This window comes from Piliocolobus tephrosceles, chromosome 14, assembly GCF_002776525.5.
Source record: "Piliocolobus tephrosceles isolate RC106 chromosome 14, ASM277652v3, whole genome shotgun sequence".
Lineage (NCBI taxonomy): Eukaryota > Metazoa > Chordata > Mammalia > Primates > Cercopithecidae > Piliocolobus > Piliocolobus tephrosceles.
Window position 1 is genome coordinate 44669110 of NC_045447.1, and position 21852 is coordinate 44690961.

Consider the following 21852-nt stretch of genomic DNA (forward strand, 5'->3'; position numbering starts at 1 on the left):
TTTTTTTTTTTTTTTTTGAGACGGAGTCTCGCTCTGTGGCCCAGGCTGGAGTGCAGTGGCCGGATCTCAGCTCACTGCAAGCTCCGCCTCCCGGGTTTACGCCATTCTCCTGCCTCAGTCTCCCGAGTAGCTGGGACTACAGGCGCCCGCCACCTCGCCCGGCTAGTTTTTTGTATTTTTTAGTAGAGACGGGGTTTCACCGTGTTAGCCAGGATGGTCTTGATCTCCTGACCTCGTGATCCGCCCGTCTCGGCCTCCCAAAGTGCTGGGATTACAGGCTTGAGCCACCGCACCCGGCCTTTTATTTTATTTTTTTGAGATGGAGTTTCGCTCTTGCCCAGGCTGGAGTGCAATGGCACAATCTTGGCTCACTTCAATCTCCACCTCCTGGGTTCAAGTGATTCTCTTGCCTCAGCCTCCCTAGTAGCTGGGACTGCAGGCACGTACCACCACACCCAGCTAATTTTTGTATTTTTTTTTAGTAGAGAAAGGGCTTCACCATGTTGGTCAGGATGGTCTCAATCTCTTGACCTCGCGACCCGCCTGCCTCGACCTCACATAGTGCCGGAATTACAGGCGTCAGCCACCGTGCCCAGCCCTCTTGGTCTTGTAGAAGTGTCTCAGTTGGATTCAGTCATGGGCCGAGCTAAACACCAAGTTTGGGGAAGTTTAATTACTGTCACTTGAAACCCTAACCTCAGCCTGTTCACCTACAATGCTTTTTTCACTTTCAGAGGCAGCAGAGCTAGTCATCTCCCAGGTCGCATGAATGGAGGTGATCACTCAAAATTTTTTTTCACTTGGGCAACCCTGTCTCCTTTCTCACCCCAGGTGGCTAAAGCAGTGACCCAGGCTCTGAACCGCTGTGTCAGCTGCCTACCTGGCCAGCGCGATGTGGATAATGCCCTGAGGGCAGTTGGAGATGCCAGCAAGCGACTCCTGAGTGACTCGGTAGGAGGACGGTAGGGGGTGGGGGAACGTAGGAGTCAAAGAATGCCAGGCCTCTCCTTCCTCCCTCTCGGTTGTCCTTTGACCCTGACTTCCCAGATCTGTCCCCTTTCATTACTCCCAGGCTATGTGCCCACCTTTTCAGCCCTCCTTTATGAAACTTCTCCCTGCATCAATCCCCATTCTTCTGTCTGACTTCCCCTCTCACCCTGCAGCTTCCTCCTAGCACTGGGACATTTCAAGAAGCTCAGAGCCGGTTGAATGAAGCTGCTGCTGGGCTGAATCAGGCAGCCACAGAACTGGTGCAGGCCTCTCGGGGAACCCCTCAGGACCTGGCTCGAGCCTCAGGCCGATTTGGACAGGACTTCAGCACCTTCCTGGAAGCTGGTGTAGAGATGGCAGGCCAGGCTCCGGTATGAAGAGGCAGAGGGTCTTAGTGGTTGAATGGTTCCCACTAAGGGTTAGATAGGAGGCAGTTGGGTGACCAGTCCTGACTTGCTCCTGGCTCCCTTCCCTCCCCAGTCTCTAGCACTACTTGAGTGTCTGGGAAAGAAGATCCCTTTTAGAGACAGATAAGAAAGGACAGGACAATGCATTGACCTTGTCAACTTCAACAGAGCCAGGAGGACCGAGCCCAAGTTGTGTCCAACTTGAAGGGCATCTCCATGTCTTCAAGCAAACTTCTTCTGGCTGCCAAGGCCCTGTCCACGGACCCTGCTGCCCCTAACCTCAAGAGTCAGCTGGCTGCAGCTGCCAGGTAAATAGTTGCTGACATGCCCAGCCCTGGACTGTGTGAGAGAGACTGGGGAGCAGGCAGTTCATGAGAGCTTCCTGGCTTAAGAGTGGCTATAGGCAGGCCGGGCGCAGTGGCTCAAGCCTGTAATCCCAGCACTTTGGGAGGCCGAGACGGGCGGATCACGAGGTCAGGAGATCGAGACCATCCTGGCTAACACGGTGAAACCCCGTCTCTACTAAAAAAAAATACAAAAAACTAGCAGGGCGAGGTGGCGGGCGCCTGTAGTCCCAGCTACTCAGGAGGCTGAGGCAGGAGAATGGCGTGAATCCAGGAGGCGGAGCTTGCAGTGAGCTGAGATCCGGCCACTGCACTCCAGCCTGGGCGTCAGCGAGACTCCGTCTCAAAAAAAAAAAAAAAAGAGTGGCCATAGGCAAAAGATAAATATATAGGACCCAGAAATGATGACCTGTTCACCTACTCACTCCACTTTCTGTCCCTCCCAGGGCAGTAACTGACAGTATCAATCAGCTCATCACTATGTGCACCCAGCAGGCACCCGGCCAGAAGGAGTGTGATAATGCCTTGCGGGAGTTGGAGGTAGGCACATGGCAGGCTGATGGCATTGAGGTTGAGGGAAGTGTTCTGGTTTTGGGTCTGAGGGAGGTGTCTTGGATCTCACTTTGCCCTCCCTCTACACAGACGGTCCGGGAACTCCTGGAGAACCCAGTCCAGCCCATCAATGACATGTCCTACTTTGGTTGCCTGGACAGTGTAATGGAGAACTCAAAGGTCAGCACAGCCAGGAACTCGGAGGAGAGAGGGCAGTAGGATGGAGCTAACCAGATGCTGCCCTGGGGTTCTGAGAACACGCTCTGACTCCCCTGATGTCCTCTGTTCCTCAGGTGCTGGGCGAGGCTATGACTGGCATCTCCCAAAATGCCAAGAATGGAAATCTGCCAGAGTTTGGAGAGGCCATTTCCACAGCCTCAAAGGCACTCTGTGGCTTCACTGAGGCAGCTGCACAGGTTATTTTCCTGAGATGGGTTCCTTGAATGGCCCCTACTTTCTTCACCCATGTCCTCTCAGCCTGACATACCTGTAGATAAATCAAGAAGTTTATGTTTGCAAAGCCAGCTCTGTGGTATCTGGGTTGTCCTCCTGAAGTGGAGACACTTGTCAGCAATTACTGAACATCAACAGTTCTGATTGCTGTAATTCCTGAACCCTGGTACTTTGGTTAGGATTACACTGCCCGGGGGGAGGGGGGAGGGATTGCATTGGGGAGTTATACCTGATATAAATGATGAATTGATGGGTGCTGACGAGTTGATGGGTGCAGCACACCAACATGGCACAAGTATACATATGTAACAAACCTGCACGTTATGCACATGTACCCTAGAACTTAAAGTATAATAAAAATAAATAAATAAATAAAATTAAATTTAAAAAAAAAAAAAAAAAGGATTACACTGCCCAACCATGAGGCCTTTTCCAGCTGGCTTTCTCAAAATATACTAATTAGCTTATACAAACCATTTTTTCATGTAATTACTACTTTTTTTTTTTTTTTTTTTGAGACGGAGTCTCGCTCTGTTGCCAGGCTGGAGTGCAATGGCATGATCTCTGCCCACTGCAAGCTCCGCCTCCCGGGTTCACGCCATTCTCCTGCCCCAGCCTCCTGAGTAGCTGGGACTACAGGCACTTGCCACCACGCCTGGCTGATTTTTTGTATTTTTTTTTTTTTAGTAGAGACAGGGTTTCACCATGTCAGCTGGGATGGTTTTGATCTCCTGACCTCATGATCTGCCCGCCTCGGCCTCCCAAAGTGCTGGGATTACAGGCATGAGCCACCACACCTGGCCTGTATTTCTGTATGTATTCCTTTTTTACTTGTCTTTTTTTTTTTTTTTTTTTTGAGACAGAGTCTCGCCCTGTCACCCAGGCTGGAGTGCAGTGGCGCAATCTCGGCTCACTGCAAGCTCTACCTCCCAGGTTCATGCCATTCTCCTGCCTCAGCCTCCCAAGTAGCTGGAACTATAGGCGCCCGCCACCACGCCTGGCTAATTTTTTGTATTTTTAGTAGAGATGGGGTTTCACAGTGTTAGCCAGGATGGTCTTGATCTCCTGACCTTGATCTCCTGACCTCTCCCGCCTCAGCCTCCCAAAGTGCTGGGATTACAGGCGTGAGCCACCACGCCCAGCTGTAATTACTACTTTCTTAAAATAGTACTAGTGACAAAATTTCTAGTTACTTGAGTCATCACTTAACTTTGCCTTTTTCCACGTTATCAAGTATAAAACTACCTATTAACTCTAAAGTATTTTGCTTTAGTATATGAATCCTTAAAACAAACTGGCATGAGAGTTCGCCTCAGACTGTTTTCCCTGAAAGCCTACCATCCTAGCCCTCCATCTCCACCACCTCCCTGTGCCCTGTCAGAATGGGCGCCTTGCTCTAAGTGGCTTGAGTTGTTTTTTTTTTTTTTTTTTTTTTGGTTTTTTTTTTATTTGTTTTTGTTTGTTTGCTTTTTGAGATGGAGTCTCACTCTGTTGCCAGGCTGGAGTGCCGAGGCACAATCTCGGCTCATTGCAACCTCCGCCTCCCGGGTTCAAGAGATTCTCCTACCTCAGCCTCCCAAGTAGTTGGGACTACACGTGTGTGCCACCACACCCGCCTAATTTTTGTATTTTTAGTAAGAGGGGGTTTCACTAAACCTCTTTGTTGTTTGTTTGTTTTTTCCCCCCAACTTCTGAAAATGCATAGAGGAAAAATCAAAGCTAATGTGTATTGATTGAAGTATGAAACATTACTTGAAGTATTCATTGAAGTATGAAACAACATCAGGATGTTGTTTCCGTCATAAAAATGGCTTTTTAATCCCTCCCTTCCCTTTCCAAAAATACCTGATGCATGGAGGTGCTGTAAATGTGAATTAGCCTAATAACCTTCATCAGTTTTGAACTGTCTTTAAAAGAGGCTTTGCTTGTGTGCACAAAGGTGTATATTTGTATTTCACCCTTAAACTTTTTACTGCTACTTAAAGTAAGCCATGCTTTTTACTCTAAGACCCAGCATACACAAACATATCTAAATAGAGATTTGATAAAAACCCTTGTTATATAGTTTTCCTTTTGATTAACTTTTTTAATCTTCTGAAATGCTTGAATATACTTAATGAAACAGGAGAGTATTTTTTTTCTTCTTTACAGTATACCCGTAGTTTGCTAATGTATCTCCACTCATAGAGAACTCTGGAAAATAAGCCCTCTTCTCTAAACTTACCTCTGCTGTCTTTGGCCCTGCTATCACTATTCATTTCCCACCTGCAATCTTTATTCCTCACCCCAACCCCCTTTTCTCTTCCTAGGCTGCATATCTGGTTGGTGTCTCTGACCCCAATAGTCAAGCTGGACAGCAGGGGCTGGTGGAGCCCACACAGTTTGCCCGTGCAAACCAGGCAATTCAGATGGCCTGCCACAGTTTGGGAGAGCCTGGCTGTACCCAGGCCCAGGTAACTCAAGGGAATAGGGACCACAGGCAAGTCTGGGAAAGGGCAGACCAACCCCGGGGAGTAGAGGGAGGTGAGGCATGTGGGAAAGAAGGCAGGGACCCATCTCTGACCTTGCACACACGGCTTCTCTTTGAGTAACTGTCTTTTTCTGCCATGGGTCTCATCATTTTTCAGTTACTGCTAAATTCACAACTTCTCTATAGATGTTCGAGCTTACTGTCCCACCGGCCCTCTTATGGCTTCTCCGTTAGTATGTCTTTCCTCTCCCATGCCCAGTTCATCTTTGGGTGTCTCTGTCTCCTAGATCTTGACGTTTCAGGTGACTCTGTTTTTCCTGTTTTGACTCCCCAGGGTATTGCTCTCCATCCTCTGACCCTAAAATGGCTCCTCCTTGGGTATGTACACCTCCTTCCTGCCCTCATTGTGGCTCTTCCACGTGTCTCCTCAGGTGCTCTCCGCAGCCACCATTGTGGCCAAACACACCTCTGCACTGTGTAACAGCTGTCGCCTGGCTTCTGCCCGTACTGCCAATCCTACTGCCAAGCGCCAGTTTGTACAGTCAGCCAAGGAGGTGGCCAACAGCACAGCTAATCTTGTCAAGACCATCAAGGTTCCCAGTGCTTGAATTCCCAGCCTCTCCCTGACCTGTCCCATCTTCTCTCCCGAGTCCCCCAGTTATTCTCTGAGGCCTTCTACCAAATCCCCTCTGCCTGAGCCCAAACTCTTTCTGTCCAGACTGACCACCTAGCCTCTCCCCAAATCCTTTAAGTCCCGGGAAGGAGACCTGCGCTTCACTTCCTATACCCCCTATGCCTGCATCCCAAGTCCTAAGAGCCTCTCTGTCACTTCTAGGCACTAGATGGGGCCTTCACAGAGGAGAACCGTGCCCAGTGCCGAGCAGCAACAGCCCCTCTGCTGGAGGCTGTGGATAATCTGAGTGCCTTTGCGTCCAACCCTGAGTTCTCCAGCATTCCTGCCCAGATCAGCCCTGAGGTGAGGCGATGTGAAGGGGGATCTGACGGGCCAGCTTATCACCTCATCTTCCAGGGAATCCTGAGACTTACCTTCCTGCCTCCCCTCTCCCCAGGGTCGGGCTGCCATGGAGCCCATTGTGATATCTGCCAAGACAATGTTAGAGAGTGCTGGGGGACTCATCCAGACAGCCCGGGCCCTCGCAGTCAATCCCCGGGACCCCCCGAGCTGGTCAGTGCTGGCTGGCCACTCCCGTACTGTCTCAGACTCCATCAAGAAGCTAATTACAAGCATGAGGTACTGAGGGGTGGAGAACCATTGTGGCTGGGGGGCACATGTTGTGGCAGAATGGAGGATGGGCACTTAAGTGCAATTAGATGGGATGGTGTTGGGAGGATACAGGGGAAGGATAGGCTGGCCTTGCACTAGGGGATGTTCTTGGTGTTGGAGCCCCTGATGTGTCTGCAGGGACAAGGCTCCAGGGCAGCTGGAGTGTGAAGCGGCCATTGCAGGTCTGAACAGTTGTCTACGGGACCTAGACCAGGCTTCCCTCGCTGCAGTCAGCCAGCAGCTTGCTCCCCGTGAGGGAATCTCTCAAGAGGTGAGGGGGAGAGGGTTATATGGAAAGATGTGTCTAGGAAGAGAAATGTCAGACTCAAAGAAGTTGGGGGATCATGGAGTGGCTTCTTAGGGACATCAAAGGGCTAGGATGTGCCAAGAAGAGTTAGGGTATTCGGTATGAAAGGAAGAGCAGTTCTGTGTAGCCAGAGGGTCCTATTGCAGGTCACGATCAGGGCTAAAGTCCACTTCCTCCCCAGGCCTTGCACACTCAGATGCTCACTGCAGTACAAGAGATCTCCCATCTCATTGAGCCACTGGCCAATGCTGCCCGGGCTGAAGCCTCCCAGCTGGGACACAAGGTACCTATGGAGACTCATGGGAAATCCCAGGGAGTAGGGTGAGAAAGGGGACCTGACCCCTAGTCCAACCCCTTGCCTCAGGTGTCCCAGATGGCCCAGTACTTTGAGCCGCTCACCCTGGCTGCAGTGGGTGCTGCTTCCAAGACCCTGAGCCACCCGCAGCAGATGGCGCTCCTGGACCAGACTAAAACATTGGCAGAATCTGCCCTGCAGTTGCTATACACTGCCAAGGAAGCTGGTGGTAACCCAAAGGTATTGAGGGTTGGGAGGGAGGAGCTATTACTAGCAAGAGGCTGGAGAAACAGGAACAACAGAGCTCTTCTCCTCTCCCCACAGCAAGCAGCTCACACCCAGGAAGCCCTGGAGGAGGCTGTGCAGATGATGACAGAGGCCGTAGAGGACCTGACAACAACTCTCAACGAGGCAGCCAGTGCTGCCGGGGTCGTGGGTGGCATGGTGGACTCCATCACCCAGGCCATCAACCAGGTTAGAGTCTTGGGGTGCCTGTGGACACTGAGGCTACCCTGGGCCAGAGCCTGCAAGCACAGTGGCAGAGACCCTAACAGTCTTTCCCTTTCCCTGTCCTCCCCCCTCAGCTAGATGAAGGACCAATGGGTGAACCAGAAGGTTCCTTCGTGGATTACCAGACAACTATGGTGCGGACAGCCAAGGCCATTGCAGTGACCGTTCAGGAGATGGTGAGTTTGGGCGAGTGCCAGAGGACTGCCCTCGGAGAGCTGACTTTGGATATAACTTCACTCCTTCCATTATCACCAGGTTACCAAGTCAAACACCAGCCCAGAGGAGCTGGGCCCTCTTGCTAACCAGCTGACCAGTGACTATGGCCGTCTGGCCTCGGAGGCCAAGCCTGCAGCGGTGGCTGCTGAAAACGAAGAGGTAAACATGGAGGCAGCTCTGCCTGCCCCCTGCCCCTTGTTCCTGATGTGTCAGCGTCTAGGGCTGTCCCACCCCCACGCTCTCTGGTCTTTCATAGAAAGGGGAACAGCCTCAGGTCACTCTGCTGAAGACTCTAGTGAGGCTCTGGGTAGGGACAGAGGATCAAAGCCTTCTTCAGTCACGGGTACAAAGGAGACAGCTCAGAATCTGGAGCCTTCCCGGACCTGCCTCTCTGGCTTCTGCTGACCCTCATATGGGCCTACGGCTGCTGCTCTGCTGTGCTGCCAGTCAATGTTCTTTCTTGCTGCAAGGCCATGAAGCTCTTCCTTACCTAAGCCTCTAGCTTTCCAAGAAAGCAAGTAATTGGATCTTAGTAGGACACATGTAATCCCCATCCTCAAAACCCTCCATAACCCCATACAGGCCACATGGTAATCCACAGCCCTCTGATTCTAACACTCAAGCATAAAGTGCTCCTCCCCTCCTCCCCACTGTGCTTAACACAATCCTCACCACTTAGTGCCTGCATGCTACTATTTTCCATGTGTAGAAGGTTACCTCCTGCCTAAAGGACATGAAACCAGAAACGTCCTTGTGCTGGGAACTTTCTCTCTCTGCTGCTTTAATCTACAATGCATGTTTTTTCTATGTCCTTAGTGACTTTTCCCAGCACAGTGGTACCCTGAGTGCCCCTTGTAAAATCCATCTCTCTTTCCCTCGGCTCACAGATAGGTTCCCATATCAAACACCGGGTACAGGAGCTGGGCCATGGCTGTGCCGCTCTGGTCACCAAGGCAGGCGCCCTGCAGTGCAGCCCCAGTGATGCCTATACCAAGAAGGAGCTCATAGAGTGTGCCCGGAGAGTCTCTGAGAAGGTGACAATGCTCATCCCTGCCGATGGTGGGACTGCCTCCAAACTCTGTAGCCTTTGCCATCCTCCTCCAGCCCTCTCAGCCCTCTCCTCTTGTCACTTCTCCCAGGAACCTTTCCATTTCACATGGCACCTTCCACAGTCACCATGTGACTTTCCCTACCCCAGGTCTCCCACGTCCTAGCTGCGCTTCAGGCTGGGAATCGTGGCACCCAGGCCTGCATCACAGCAGCCAGCGCTGTGTCTGGTATCATTGCTGACCTCGACACCACCATCATGTTCGCCACTGCTGGCACGCTGAATCGCGAGGGTACTGAAACTTTCGCTGACCACCGGTAAGACAGGACCTGGGCCTAAGGGAGGCAGACAGGTCAGGGCATGGCGCTGGAAGAGGCAGGATAGCATTCGCTGGAATAGGGAAGACCTGGACCAGGCACCTTGGACAGGCTAGAGTGGGTAGGGGAAATCTGACTAAGCTGGGCCCTCCTTCAGGGAGGGCATCCTGAAGACTGCAAAGGTGCTGGTGGAGGACACCAAGGTCCTGGTGCAAAACGCAGCCGGGAGCCAGGAGAAGTTGGCACAGGCTGCCCAGTCCTCCGTGGCGACCATCACCCGCCTCGCTGATGTGGTCAAGCTGGGTGCAGCCAGCCTGGGAGCTGAGGACCCTGAGACCCAGGTAGCGACCTGATGCCCCTAATTCCGGCTGGAACCACTTCCTGTCCCACTTCTTCCTCCCATAGACCAGAGCCAACCCTCTCCCATACAGGTGGTACTAATCAACGCAGTGAAAGATGTAGCCAAGGCCCTGGGAGACCTCATCAGTGCAACGAAGGCTGCAGCTGGCAAAGTTGGAGATGACCCTGCTGTGTGGCAGCTAAAGAACTCTGCCAAGGTTGGAGAGAATGAGAGCAACATCAGGAGGGGCACTGGATTAATGTACTTCCTCCTGTTCCTTAAATCATTCCTCTACACTTCTCTGATACCTCCAGGTGATGGTGACCAATGTGACATCGTTGCTTAAGACAGTAAAAGCTGTGGAAGATGAGGCCACCAAAGGCACTCGGGCCCTGGAAGCAACCACTGAACACATACGGCAGGAACTGGCGGTGAGAGAGAGTCTGGGGCATCAGGGACTAGAGTCAGAGAGAGGGATCCTGAAAGCCTGTGAACCTGTGCCACACATATACTCACAGACGGAGTCACACACAGTCTTCTCTCTCATCTATCGCCAGACTTTTTTTTTTTTTTGAGAAGGGTCTCGCTCTGTAGCCATCCTCCTCCAGCCTTCTCAGCCCTCTCCTCTTGTCACTTCTCCCAGGTGTGGGTAACCTTTCCATTTCACATGGCATCTTCCTCAATCACCATGTAACTTTCCCTACCCCAGGTCTCCCACGCCCTCCTTCTAGAGTGCAGTGGCGTGATCTCGGCTCACTGCAACCTCCACCTCCCAGGTTCAAGCAATTCTCATGCCTCAACTTTCTGAGTCACTGGGACTACAGGTGCATACCATGCTGGCTAGTTTCTGTATTTTTAGTAGAGATGGGGGTTTCACCGTGTTGACCAGGCTGGTCTCGAACTCCTGGCCTCAAGTGATCCTCCCGCCTTGGCCTCCCAAAGTGCTGGGATTACACTCGAGCCACTGTACCAGTGAGCTACACTCATGTCTGTCCCCTACCCACTTGTTTATTCTTTAGCATTTGACAACTGTCTTTTCACCACCCTCCCTCTTTCTCCAGTCACTAGTGGCCTCTTAATTGCCACATTCAGTGGCCACTTCTTGGCCTTCATCCTCTTCAAACATTTCCAAAGCATCTGACTCTGTTAACAAGCCTCTCTTTGAAATTCTTTCTTCCGCCAGGCACGGTGGCTCATGCCTGTAATCCCAGCACTTTGCGAGGTTGAGGCAGGTGCATTACAAGGTCAGGAGTTCGAGACCAGCCTGGCCAACATGGTGAAACCCCATCTCTACTAAAAATACAAAAATTAGCTGGGCATAGTGGTGCGCGCCTGTAGTCCCAGCTGCTTGGGAGGCTAAGGCAGGAGAATCGCTAGAACCCAGGAGGCGGAGGTGGCAGTGAGCCAAGATGGCGCCACTGCACTCCAGCCTGGGCAACAAAGCGAGACTCCATCTCAAAAAAAGAAAAAAAAGAAATTATTTTTTCCCTTGGCCTAGATACTGGCTTCTCTCTTGTTTCTCGAACATCATTGAATCACCTTTAACCTAGTAAATGTAGAAGCCTTCCCAGGGTTGTACGAATAGCCTTTTTTCTCTCTTCTCTTCTTTGGCAAGTTTAACCACTTTCATTATTACTCTGTAAGAAGCAGACATCCAGTTCTGAGTTGAGTTATTTTCAACTGCCTGTTTGACATCACCACCTAGACACAGTGCCTCTGAACCATGACATGGTCCTCCTAATGGTGGGAACACCCTTGCAATCATGAAGATTCCATCTCAGTCATCTTTGACTTCACCATCTTAGCCACTATATCCAGGCTATTGCCATGTTCTTTCATTCTTCCTCCCTGGTGCCCTGTCCGCACTCTGGTTCACACTTCCATACTCTACTGCACTTTGGCTGTGGCACCAGCTTTCTCCCTGGTCTCCCTGATTCCAGTCCCTGCCACTCTCCTCTCTCCCTAGTCATCTTTCTGATTTCTAAATTCATCTTTCTAAGGTTCTGTTTTCACCTTTACTTGAAGATGTCCAAGTTGGAACTCTTGACTTTCTGCCTCCCATACCTGGTCCTTTCCTGGTCTTCCGCCATCTCAGTAAATGGCACCTTATAGTAACTCGGTTCCTAAAGCCAGAAACCCAGCTTCAATATATTAGACTTCTCTCTTTCTCTTATTCCCCACATCTAAATTTTGTTAGTGCCCCTTCCAAATATAGCTCATTTTCTCTTTTTATCTCCCACCACTACCACACTGTCCAAACCGTCATCAGTCCTTAATTGGATTTATACAGTAGTCTCTATCCAATCACTGTGCTTCAACACTTGCCCCCTCCTTTGTACACAGTAGCCAGAATTATGTTTTTAAAATATAAATTAGAGCTGGACATGGTGGCTGATGCCTGTAAAATCCCAGTGCTTTGGGAGACTGAGATGGGAGGATCACTTCAGTGAGTTCAAGACTAGTCTGGACAACATAGCAAGATACTGTCTCTACAAAAAAAATTTAAAGATTAGCTAGGCAAGGTGGCCCACGACTGTCCCAGCTACTCATGAGTCTGGAGGCAGGAGGATCCCTCACGCCCAGGGGTTCAAGGCTACAGTGAACTATGATCACTCCAGGGCACTCCAGCCTGGGTGACAGAGCAAGACCCTGTCTTAAATATATATTAGATTGTGTCACTTCACTACTTAAAACCCATCAGTGATGACCCTGCTTGCTTCTCCAATCTCATCCTGCTCTCCTCCTTTTTGCACCCCATCCCCCTGCCCTGTCAGTTCTGAGAACATGCCAGGCTCTCACCTGTTGCAGGCTCTTCCACTCACTTTTCTCCAGCTTTTTGAACACTGTGCTCCTTCCAGTTCCTCAGGCTTCAGCTTCAGTGTCACCTCCTCAGAGGGCCCTTCCCTGACCACCTATCTGAAATAGTTCTCATCACAGCACTCTTTTTAAATTCTCTCATAATCCAAATCACAGTCCTTGTTTACTTATTACCTGTGTCCAAAACCAGAATGTAAGCTCTGTGAGAACAAGGAGCATCCCTAGCCCCTTGCATAGAATCTGCCACCTAGCTGATCTTTAATAAATGTTTACAGATTGAACCCATACATCAAAATATTTTATGACTTTCACATATTATGTAAAATTCCAAGTTCCTCAGTGTGATATTCAAGGCCCCAATAACCTTTTCTTCACCATTCCTATATTCCAGAACATTCCTTGATACTTTCCCACTTGACATCTTGGTTGTTGATGTCCTACCATTTACCTAAAATGCCCTCCTATCATCTTTTATGCATATCTTTTACGGCCCAGCTCTGCCTCTCACCCCTTCAAGGGTTCTCTCTATTTTGGGAATGAAAACCCAGCCAAAAGCCACTTTTGTAATTACTTTTGTGATTTCAAACAAACAAACTCCCCTGTTGCTTCAGTCAGAAATGATAACCAGCTGCCTTCTGTTACATTCACTGTGATGTGTGAATGTCTGCACCAAATCACATGCACACAGAGTTCTACACTGTCTCATAGTCTCAGCCACTGTAAAATCTTTCTTCTTGTTCTGCCCCCACAGGTTTTCTGTTCCCCAGAGCCACCTGCCAAGACCTCTACCCCAGAAGACTTCATCCGAATGACCAAGGGTATCACCATGGCAACAGCCAAGGCCGTTGCCGCTGGCAATTCCTGTCGCCAAGAAGATGTCATTGCCACAGCCAATCTGAGCCGCCGTGCTATTGCAGATATGCTTCGGGCTTGCAAGGTAGAAATCCCTGAGGCATTTCCGTGAGGCAGCTTTGGGGCAGAACATAGTGGGAAAGAAACTATAGGGATCTGGGATCCTAAAACTAACATATTACTCTGGGGACAGGAAGCAGCTTACCACCCGGAAGTAGCCCCTGATGTGCGGCTTCGAGCCCTGCACTATGGCCGGGAGTGTGCCAATGGCTACCTGGAACTGCTGGACCATGTGCTGCTGGTAAGGGAGGGTGTAGCTTGCTCCTCATACCAGCCTCTGAATACACAGGCCTCTTCCTGCAGGCCTCACACCCTGCTCTCTGTTTTGCTCAGATCTCCTCCCTACCCCACCTTCTGTTTCCCAAATCTGTTCTTCTTTCCAAGTCTCCCTTTCTCCCAGGCCCCATCCTTCTTATCATCTTTGGTTCTCCCAGTCATCTCTTCCTCTTCCTCTTTTTTCTCCTCCCTTCCCACCTGATCTCTACCTTCGTCATCTCTTCTTTCATCTCATCATTCTCCTTGCTCCTTGCAGCCGGTGAGTGACACAGCCCCACTGTCTCCATCATGTGTGAGGTGTGATGCATGATGTGTGCTTGGATAGGCAGCGTGGTGTTTGAGGGCTGTGGTGTGGAGTGCTCTAGGGATAGGGGTGAGGGGGCCATGGTCTGCCCTATTTCATAGATCAGGGTAGACCCTAAAATGTGATGCTCTTTGTCCCCTGCCCGCTTCTTGCCCAGACCCTGCAAAAGCCAAGCCCAGAACTGAAGCAGCAGTTGACAGGACATTCAAAGCGTGTGGCTGGTTCCGTCACTGAGCTCATCCAGGCTGCTGAAGCCATGAAGGGTGAGGGGTGACCAGGGACAGGGATGGATGGAAAACCCTTATCTTGGTGTGATCTCTGCTTCCTGGCTGGATAGCTCTGTGCTAGCCTCTGCCCATAGTCCCCACAGGTGCCAGGGCCTGATGACTAACCATGCTCTCTGGTGCTTTTGACCTCTCCACTCTGCCTTAGCCTCTTTCCTCTTCTCTCATCCCACTAGGAACAGAATGGGTGGACCCAGAGGACCCCACAGTCATTGCTGAGAATGAGCTCCTGGGAGCTGCAGCTGCCATTGAGGCTGCAGCTAAAAAGCTAGAGCAGCTGAAGCCCCGGGCCAAACCCAAGGTCAGTCCTGCTCCCTTCCTCTTCCACCCTCACCATGGCAGAGTGTCCCCACCTTCAGCCCCATCTCTGACTTCACATCTCTCTCTGCAACCTTTGCCTATTGCAGGAGGCAGATGAGTCCTTGAACTTTGAGGAGCAGATACTAGAAGCTGCCAAGTCCATTGCAGCAGCCACCAGTGCACTGGTAAAGGCTGCGTCGGCTGCCCAGAGAGAACTAGTGGCCCAAGGGAAGGTGAGTGCTTAAATACCCACAAGAATGGGGACGGGTCGGCACTTTGATGTCCACACGCACATTCATAGCCAACGAGTCTTTGAAGTAAGGAAAATGCAGGTCTAAGCAGGCTCTTCTCCTTCCTGCAGGTGGGTGCCATTCCAGCCAATGCACTGGACGATGGACAGTGGTCCCAGGGCCTCATTTCTGCTGTAAGTGTGCAATACCCGCTAGGTCTCTTTCAATTTGAGAGACTTGAAAAGGCTAGAGTGGGGATGGACCAGGGCAAGGGACATATTTTTATGCAAACTCTCCCTGCTTTAGGCCCGGATGGTGGCTGCGGCCACCAACAATCTGTGTGAGGCAGCCAATGCAGCTGTGCAAGGCCACGCTAGCCAGGAGAAGCTCATCTCATCAGCCAAGCAGGTAGCTGCCTCCACAGCCCAGCTCCTTGTGGCCTGCAAGGTCAAGGCTGACCAGGACTCGGAGGCAATGAAACGACTTCAGGTGAGAACCCTGACCCATCCCATTGTCCCTTGGGCTATACTACTTCAAACTGTCACTCCCGAGATGTATGTTTCTATGAGAGAATTTAGGGACTGTCTCAACTGGGACCCTACCTGAGTTCTCAACTTAGGCCACTTTCTTTCTGCCCAGGCTGCTGGCAACGCAGTGAAGCGAGCCTCAGATAACCTGGTGAAAGCAGCACAAAAGGCTGCAGCCTTCGAAGAGCAGGAGAATGAGACAGTGGTGGTGAAAGAGAAGATGGTTGGCGGCATTGCCCAGGTGAGCTTCACCCCAGACACTGAGGGATGCTGTCAGGAGGGCAGTCACGTTGTCTGCACTGGTCCCAACTTCCCTATGCCCCTGCTGTACATCCTCACTGAACTCAGTCCCTGATCTCCACCCTCAGATCATCGCAGCACAGGAAGAGATGCTTCGGAAGGAACGAGAGCTAGAAGAGGCGCGGAAGAAACTGGCCCAGATCCGGCAGCAGCAGTACAAGTTCCTGCCTTCAGAGCTTCGAGATGAGCACTAGAGAAGCCACTTCTATTTAACGCAGACCCAGCCCAGAGACTGTGCCTGCCACTACCAAAGCCTTCTGGGCTGTCAGGGCCCAATCTGCCCAACCCCAGCACTCCCCAAAGTGCCTGCCAAACCCCAGGGCCTGGCCCCGCCCAATCCCGCAGCACATCCCCTGTCCCCTCCCTAACCCCAAGTGCCTTCATGCCCTAGGGCCCCCCAAGTGCCTGCCCCTCCCCAGAGTATTAACGCTCCAAAAGTATTATTAACGCTGCTGTACCTCGATCTGAACCTGCCAGGGCCCCAGCCCACTCCACCCTGCCAGCAGCTTCCAGCCAGTCCCCACAGCCTCATCAGCTCTCTTCATCGTTTTTTGATACTATCTTCCCCCACCCCCAGCTACCCATGGGGGCTGCAGAGTTGTAAGCCCCAAACAGGTCATGTTCCAATAAAAATAATTCTACCTACAACCTCTGCCTGGCTTCAAGGGAGACAGAAGATTTCTCCCAGGGCAGTAGGGGAGAGAGTGGGGTTGAGTTCTGTCACCCTCCTTGATCCAGCCTGAAATGGGAGAGAAGATTGGCAGTCTGCCCCTGAGGTCCCTTCCTCCTTGCACCCGGACCCCTAAAGTTATCCACTGGGGAAGCTGTGCCTGAGAAGTCATACTCCTGTTATCCTCACCTCACTGGCCAGCACCTAAGCCTCACAAAGTTGTTCTGCTGCTGCTGAGACGGCAGCTACTACAGCTCCTTGTGGCTACCAGGACATTCTGTTCTTCATGACTACTCAGGGTATGTCAACAAATCCAGTCCTTGACCAAATTCAAATTTTCAAAAGAAGCTTTGCTAAAAATAATAAGCCTGTAAGTGTCTGAGCCTAAGAGAACTATGGCCACAAAATTGATTGAAGCCATTAGCAAACAAAAAAATCCCAACTTGAGGCTGCCTCGGGTAGGCGCCGCTCTTGATTGGATTGGGGCACTCCTGCCTAGAGAATCACTAAAAGGGAAAAGCTTGACCCAGGTGTGAGAATTTATTGTTAGAGGGGCAGAGCTCCCCTAGTGGCCAGGCAGGTGCTAGCAGCCCTGTTCCAGCCGCCCTGCTAATCTGGTGGGTCAGTGGAAGGAGGCAGTCCGGAAGATGGATGCTGTGTGCTTCCACGTCCTCATCTACCCACTCTGCCCATAATGCATGGACTCTCTGACAGTCGTCTTAGGTTGGCCTCTATTTTCATGAATGATTCTTTAGTCAACACTACTGCCCAGTACATTATTTCCTCAAGTAGAACACAAACACCACCCATCTGCTACTAACACCTTCTACTCTCACCACATTAGGGAAAGCTTGAAGTAGATGGAATGTAGCTGGTACGGTGGCTCGAGCCTCTAATCCCAGCTACTTAAAAGGCTGAGGCAGGAGGACTGCTTGAGACCAGGAGTTCAAGGCTGCAGTGAGCTATGATGGTGCCACTGTGTGCCGGCCTGGGTGACGGAGTGAGAGCCCTTCTCTAAGAAATAAAGTAGATGAAACTCTAGGACAGCCCATTAGAGATGGTGCCAACTTCCTACCGTCACTCCTATCACCTGTGATTCATTCATTTAATATTTACTAAGCCATGCTTGTGCTAAGCACTGGAAAATTTAGATGTATTATCACTTCTCTGACGCAGAGGACTGGCAACTCCAGTACATACTGCAGGGGCTCCCTAATCCTAGATTCAATGTCATAGTATGAGTTGAGGGCCTTGGAGATCAAATCCCTTCTACAACCTCCCTGACAAGTGGTAGTCCAGACTCTGAACTCCAGCTATGAGCCCAGGACAGCTGCTTACTCCTGTTACCATTTCCTTGTCATGTCCTCAGGAACTGGGACCAATCACGTACTTCTCACTAGTGATACCTTGGAAGCCATCTGGGGAGAGGCTTTAAAACCCATTAGACCAGCAACTCTTCAAATGTGGTCCTCAGACCCCTAGGGTTCCCTAAGACCTTTTCAGGGGTCCATAGGTCAAAATTATTTTCACAACAATACCAAGACATTATTTTTCTTAACTCGGGATGGTAGCGCACACGTGTAATCCCAGCTACTCGGGAGGCTGAGGCACCAGAATTGCTTGAACCTGGGACACAGAGTTGCGGTGAGCCGAGATCACGCCACTGCACTCCAGCCTGGGCAACAGAGCAAGACTCAAAAAAAATGTACTTGATGAAGTAAAAAAAAATTTTTTTTTTTTTTGAGACGGAGTCTCGGTCTGTAGCCCAGGCTGGAGTGTAGTGGCATGATCTCGGCTCACTGCAACCTCCACCTCCTGGGTCCCCGTTCAAGAAATTCTGCCTTAGCCTCCTGAGAAGCTGGGATTACAGGCACATGCCACCATGCCCAGCTAATTTTTGTATTTTTAGTAGAGACGGGGTTTCACCATGTTGGCCAGACTGGTCTTAAACTCCTGACCTCGTGATCTGCCTGCCTCAGCCTCCCAAAGTGCTGGGATTACAGGCGTGAGCCACCACGCTCAGCCTAAATGTATTAATTTAATTAAACCTTAATCCTGCAGGAAAAGTCTTTTCAACATTCTGTCTGATAAAGTGGGAAGTAAGTATGCATAAGGCATTTTGCATACCAAGGTATGATGGTTTTCAGGAGGAAATAACTTAGACCATTCTTTGAGTTCTGAGCTGAACTAGCTGCTTGTTTGTGGAATGCCACGTTTACTCAAAAGAATGACCGACAAACTGGTTATCAGACTTAGGTAGCTGGCAGAACTTTTATAAAAAGGAACAAAGTGAATCTGTCACTTCAGGGAAAAATCTGACACTGTTTGTTGCCAATGATACAGTTCAGGCTTTCAAGTGAAAAATCGAATTTTGGAACACTTGTATTTGCTACATGAGTTTCACAGCTTTCCAAAATTTAAAACTTAAAGACTTTACTGTTCTCCAATATAATACTATGAAGAAAAACAAAAACTTTACTGTTGAAACCTATTGTGATTTTTTATTTAATTTTATTTATTTATTTATTTATTTATTTATTTATTTATTTATTTATTTGAGACAGAGTCTTACTCTGTTGCCCAGGCTGGAATGCAATGGTACAATCTCAGCTCACTGCAACCTCCACCTCCTGGGTTCAAGCAATTCTCCTGCCTCAGCCTCCTGAGTAGCTGGGACTACAGGTGCCCACCACCACACCCAGCTAAGTTTTTGTATTTTTAGTAGAGACAGGGTTCTGCCATGTTGCCCAGGCTGGTCTCAAACTCCTGAGCTCAGGAAATCCACCCACCTCGGCCTCCTAAAGTGCTGGGATTAAAGGCATGAGCCACCGCGCCTGGCCTGAAACCTATTGTGATTTTTAAAATAATGAAACATTAATATTTGGAAGATTTGCATCGCTCAGTGAATCAATTATTTTCCATATGACCAATGCACGATGTTACAAAATCATGCATGGGTAAAAGATCCAATGAAGGTGCAGTTCAGAAAAACGGATTTTTTTTTTTTTTTTTTTGAGACAGAGTCTTGCTCTGTCACCCAGGCTGGAGTGCAGTGGTGCAATCTCGGCTCACTGCAACCTTCACCTCACAGGTTCAAGTGATTCCCCTGCCTCAGCCTCCCGAGTAGCTGGGATTACAGGTGTGTGCCACCACCACACCCGACTAATTTTTGTAGGTTTAGTAGAGACAGGGTTTCACCATGTTGGCCAGGGTGGTCTCAAACTCCTGACCTTAGGTGATCCACCCACCTTGGCCTCCCAAAGTACTGGGATTACAGGCGTGAGCCGCCGCACCCGGCCAAAACAATGGATTTTAGTTTAACAGTACAAAAAGATCATTGATATCGTTTCAGGTTCTACATTGCAACTGCCCCTTAAGAAAATGCCAATTATCAGCGAGGCACAGTGGCTCAGGCCTGTAATTCCAGCACTTTGGGAGACTGAGGCAGGAGGGTAGCTTGAGCCTAGGAGTTTGAGACCAACCTAGGCAACATAGTGGGACACCATCTCTATTTTAAAAAATAAAATAAAAGGCCAGGTATGATGGTGCACATGTGTAGTCCCAGCTACTGGAGGAGACTGAGGCGGAGAGAACACTTGAGCCCAGAAGGTCAAGGCTGCAGTGAGCCAAGCTGTGATTGTGTCACTGCACTACAGCCTGGGTGATAAAGCCAGACCTTGTCTCAAAAAAATCATAAATAAGCCAGGCCTGGCATGGTGGCTCGCACCTGTAATCCCAGCACTTTGGGAGGCCAAGGCAGGCAGATTACTTGAGTTCAGGAGTTCGAGACCAGCCTAGCTAACACAGTGAAACCCCAACTCTACTAAAAATATAAAAAATTATCCAGGCATGGTGGCTGGCAGCTGTAGTCCCAGTTACTCGGGAGGCTGAGGCAGAAGAATGGTGTGAACCTGGGAGGCGGAGGTTGCAGTGAGCCGAGATTGTGTCACTGCACTCCAGCCTGGGCGACAGAGCAAGACTCCCTCTCAAAAAAACAAAACAAACAAACAAAATTACAACAGTTAGCTGGGTGTGGTGGCTTATGCCTGTAGTCCCAGCTATTCAGGAGGCTGAGGCAGGAGAATCACTTGAACCTCAGAGGTGGAGGTTGCAGTGAGTGGAGATCGCCCCGCTGCACTCCAGCCTGGGTGGCAGCACAAGACTCTGTCTCAAAAAAATAAAAAACAAATAATAATCATAATAATAAATAGACCAGGCTTGGTGGTCTATTTATTATTCCCAGCACTTTGGGAGGCCAAGTCAGACGGATCACTTGAGGTCAGGAGTTCGAGACCAGCCTGGCCAACACGGTGAAAGCCCGTCTCGGCGGATCACAAGGTCAGGAGATGGAGACCACCCTGGCTAATACGGTGAAACCCCGTCTCTACTAAAGAATACAAAAAACTAGCCGGGCGACGAGGCGGGCGCCTGTAGTCCCAGCTACTTGGGAGGCGGAGGCAGGAGAATGGCCTAAACCTGGGAGGCGGAGCTTGCAGTGAGCTGAGATCCGGCGGCCACCGCACTCCAGCCTGGGCGACAGAGCCAGACTCAGTCTCAAAAAAAAAAAAAAAAGAAGGCCCGTGTCTACTAAAAATACAAAAATTAGTTAGGCATGGTGGTGCATGCCTGTCGTCCCAGCTACTCAGGAGGCTGAGATAGGAGAATTGCTTGAACCTGGGAGGCGGAGGTTGCAGTGAGCAAGATCGCACCACTGCACTCCAGCCTGGGCGACCAAGCGAGATTCTGTCTCAAAATAAATAAAATAAATAAATAAATAAATCTTTCCAACTGCTTACCTGTTGTGAGACGGCATTTTCTTCATATGTCTCAGTAACCAACATATAGCAACAGATCAAATATGAAGGAGATATTGAGAATCCAGCTGTCCCCTTGGAAGCCAGAGAGTAAAGAGATTTGTAAAAATGTAAAATAATTTCCATACTCTCATTAATTCGGGGAATGGGAATATAGTTACCTTTCATTTAGAACATTATGTTAAAATGGTTAATGTGTAATGAGTTTATTTTTGTTATTTTTAACGAATTGATACATATTTAAAAGTTTTCTCAAGTTTCATTTTAATATGGCAACTATTAGTAGATATAACCCACTTCAACAAAAAAGCTGTTTGGGGGTCTTCAATGATTTTTAAGAGTGTGAAGGGTTCTAAGACCAAAAGACCCACACCATATTAGTGTATTTGAAAAGTACCCAGAACCTGGTATATAAAAAACTCATCTGGCAAATGTTTATGAAGTGCCAACTCTATGCCTGGTGCTGTGCTAGGCCTTGGGGATTCAGAATTGAGAACAATCGTTTCTGTTGAGGACTCACAGACCGGCGGAGGCGCCAAACCGGTATAAGAACAGTTATACCATGGGACTAGGATGAGGGTGAGAGACCGCACCAAGAACACGCACCTATTAGGTGAGGCGGTGGGAAGAGAAGTGGCCAGGGAAGGCTTCCCAGAAAAGCTGACATTTGATCTGAGTCTTAAAGGCCACTAGGAATCAGCCAAGGGGAAGGGCATTTTAGGGAGAGGGAACAGAATGCATAAACTGTGGAAGCTTTAAGAAAAGTATGGCTATTTCCAGCTCCTGCAGGTAGCTCATTACGAATGCAGCATGAGGTACAAGTCTGAATACTGGGGGTGAGGTTGGGCATGGAAGGAGATGAGGCCAGAGAGGCAGGCAAGAGC

The 21852-nt window shown here is 49.9% G+C and overlaps 1 protein-coding gene across 2 annotated transcripts in view; it reads left to right on the forward strand.

The window, feature by feature from the left end:
* Nucleotides 1–16132, forward strand: part of TLN1 (talin 1) — a 40962-nt gene extending 24830 nt beyond the window's left edge. For both annotated transcript variants that reach the window (XM_026456134.1, XM_026456135.2), the window contains exons 28-57: nt 832–951; nt 1164–1361; nt 1566–1705; nt 2188–2281; nt 2384–2473; nt 2587–2709; nt 5056–5199; nt 5648–5809; nt 6052–6192; nt 6287–6468; nt 6640–6772; nt 6990–7091; nt 7173–7343; nt 7428–7577; nt 7688–7789; nt 7869–7988; nt 8717–8863; nt 9028–9194; nt 9352–9535; nt 9626–9751; nt 9849–9965; nt 13103–13288; nt 13397–13504; nt 14001–14106; nt 14304–14428; nt 14535–14660; nt 14789–14851; nt 14964–15146; nt 15297–15425; nt 15553–16132. In XM_026456134.1, coding sequence (XP_026311919.1) covers nt 832–951; nt 1164–1361; nt 1566–1705; nt 2188–2281; nt 2384–2473; nt 2587–2709; nt 5056–5199; nt 5648–5809; nt 6052–6192; nt 6287–6468; nt 6640–6772; nt 6990–7091; nt 7173–7343; nt 7428–7577; nt 7688–7789; nt 7869–7988; nt 8717–8863; nt 9028–9194; nt 9352–9535; nt 9626–9751; nt 9849–9965; nt 13103–13288; nt 13397–13504; nt 14001–14106; nt 14304–14428; nt 14535–14660; nt 14789–14851; nt 14964–15146; nt 15297–15425; nt 15553–15678 — 4065 coding nt within the window. In that variant the 3' untranslated portion in view covers nt 15679–16132. The remainder of the gene's footprint in view (nt 1–831; nt 952–1163; nt 1362–1565; nt 1706–2187; nt 2282–2383; nt 2474–2586; nt 2710–5055; nt 5200–5647; nt 5810–6051; nt 6193–6286; nt 6469–6639; nt 6773–6989; nt 7092–7172; nt 7344–7427; nt 7578–7687; nt 7790–7868; nt 7989–8716; nt 8864–9027; nt 9195–9351; nt 9536–9625; nt 9752–9848; nt 9966–13102; nt 13289–13396; nt 13505–14000; nt 14107–14303; nt 14429–14534; nt 14661–14788; nt 14852–14963; nt 15147–15296; nt 15426–15552) is intronic.
* The last annotated feature ends 5720 nt before the right edge of the window (nt 16133–21852 follow it).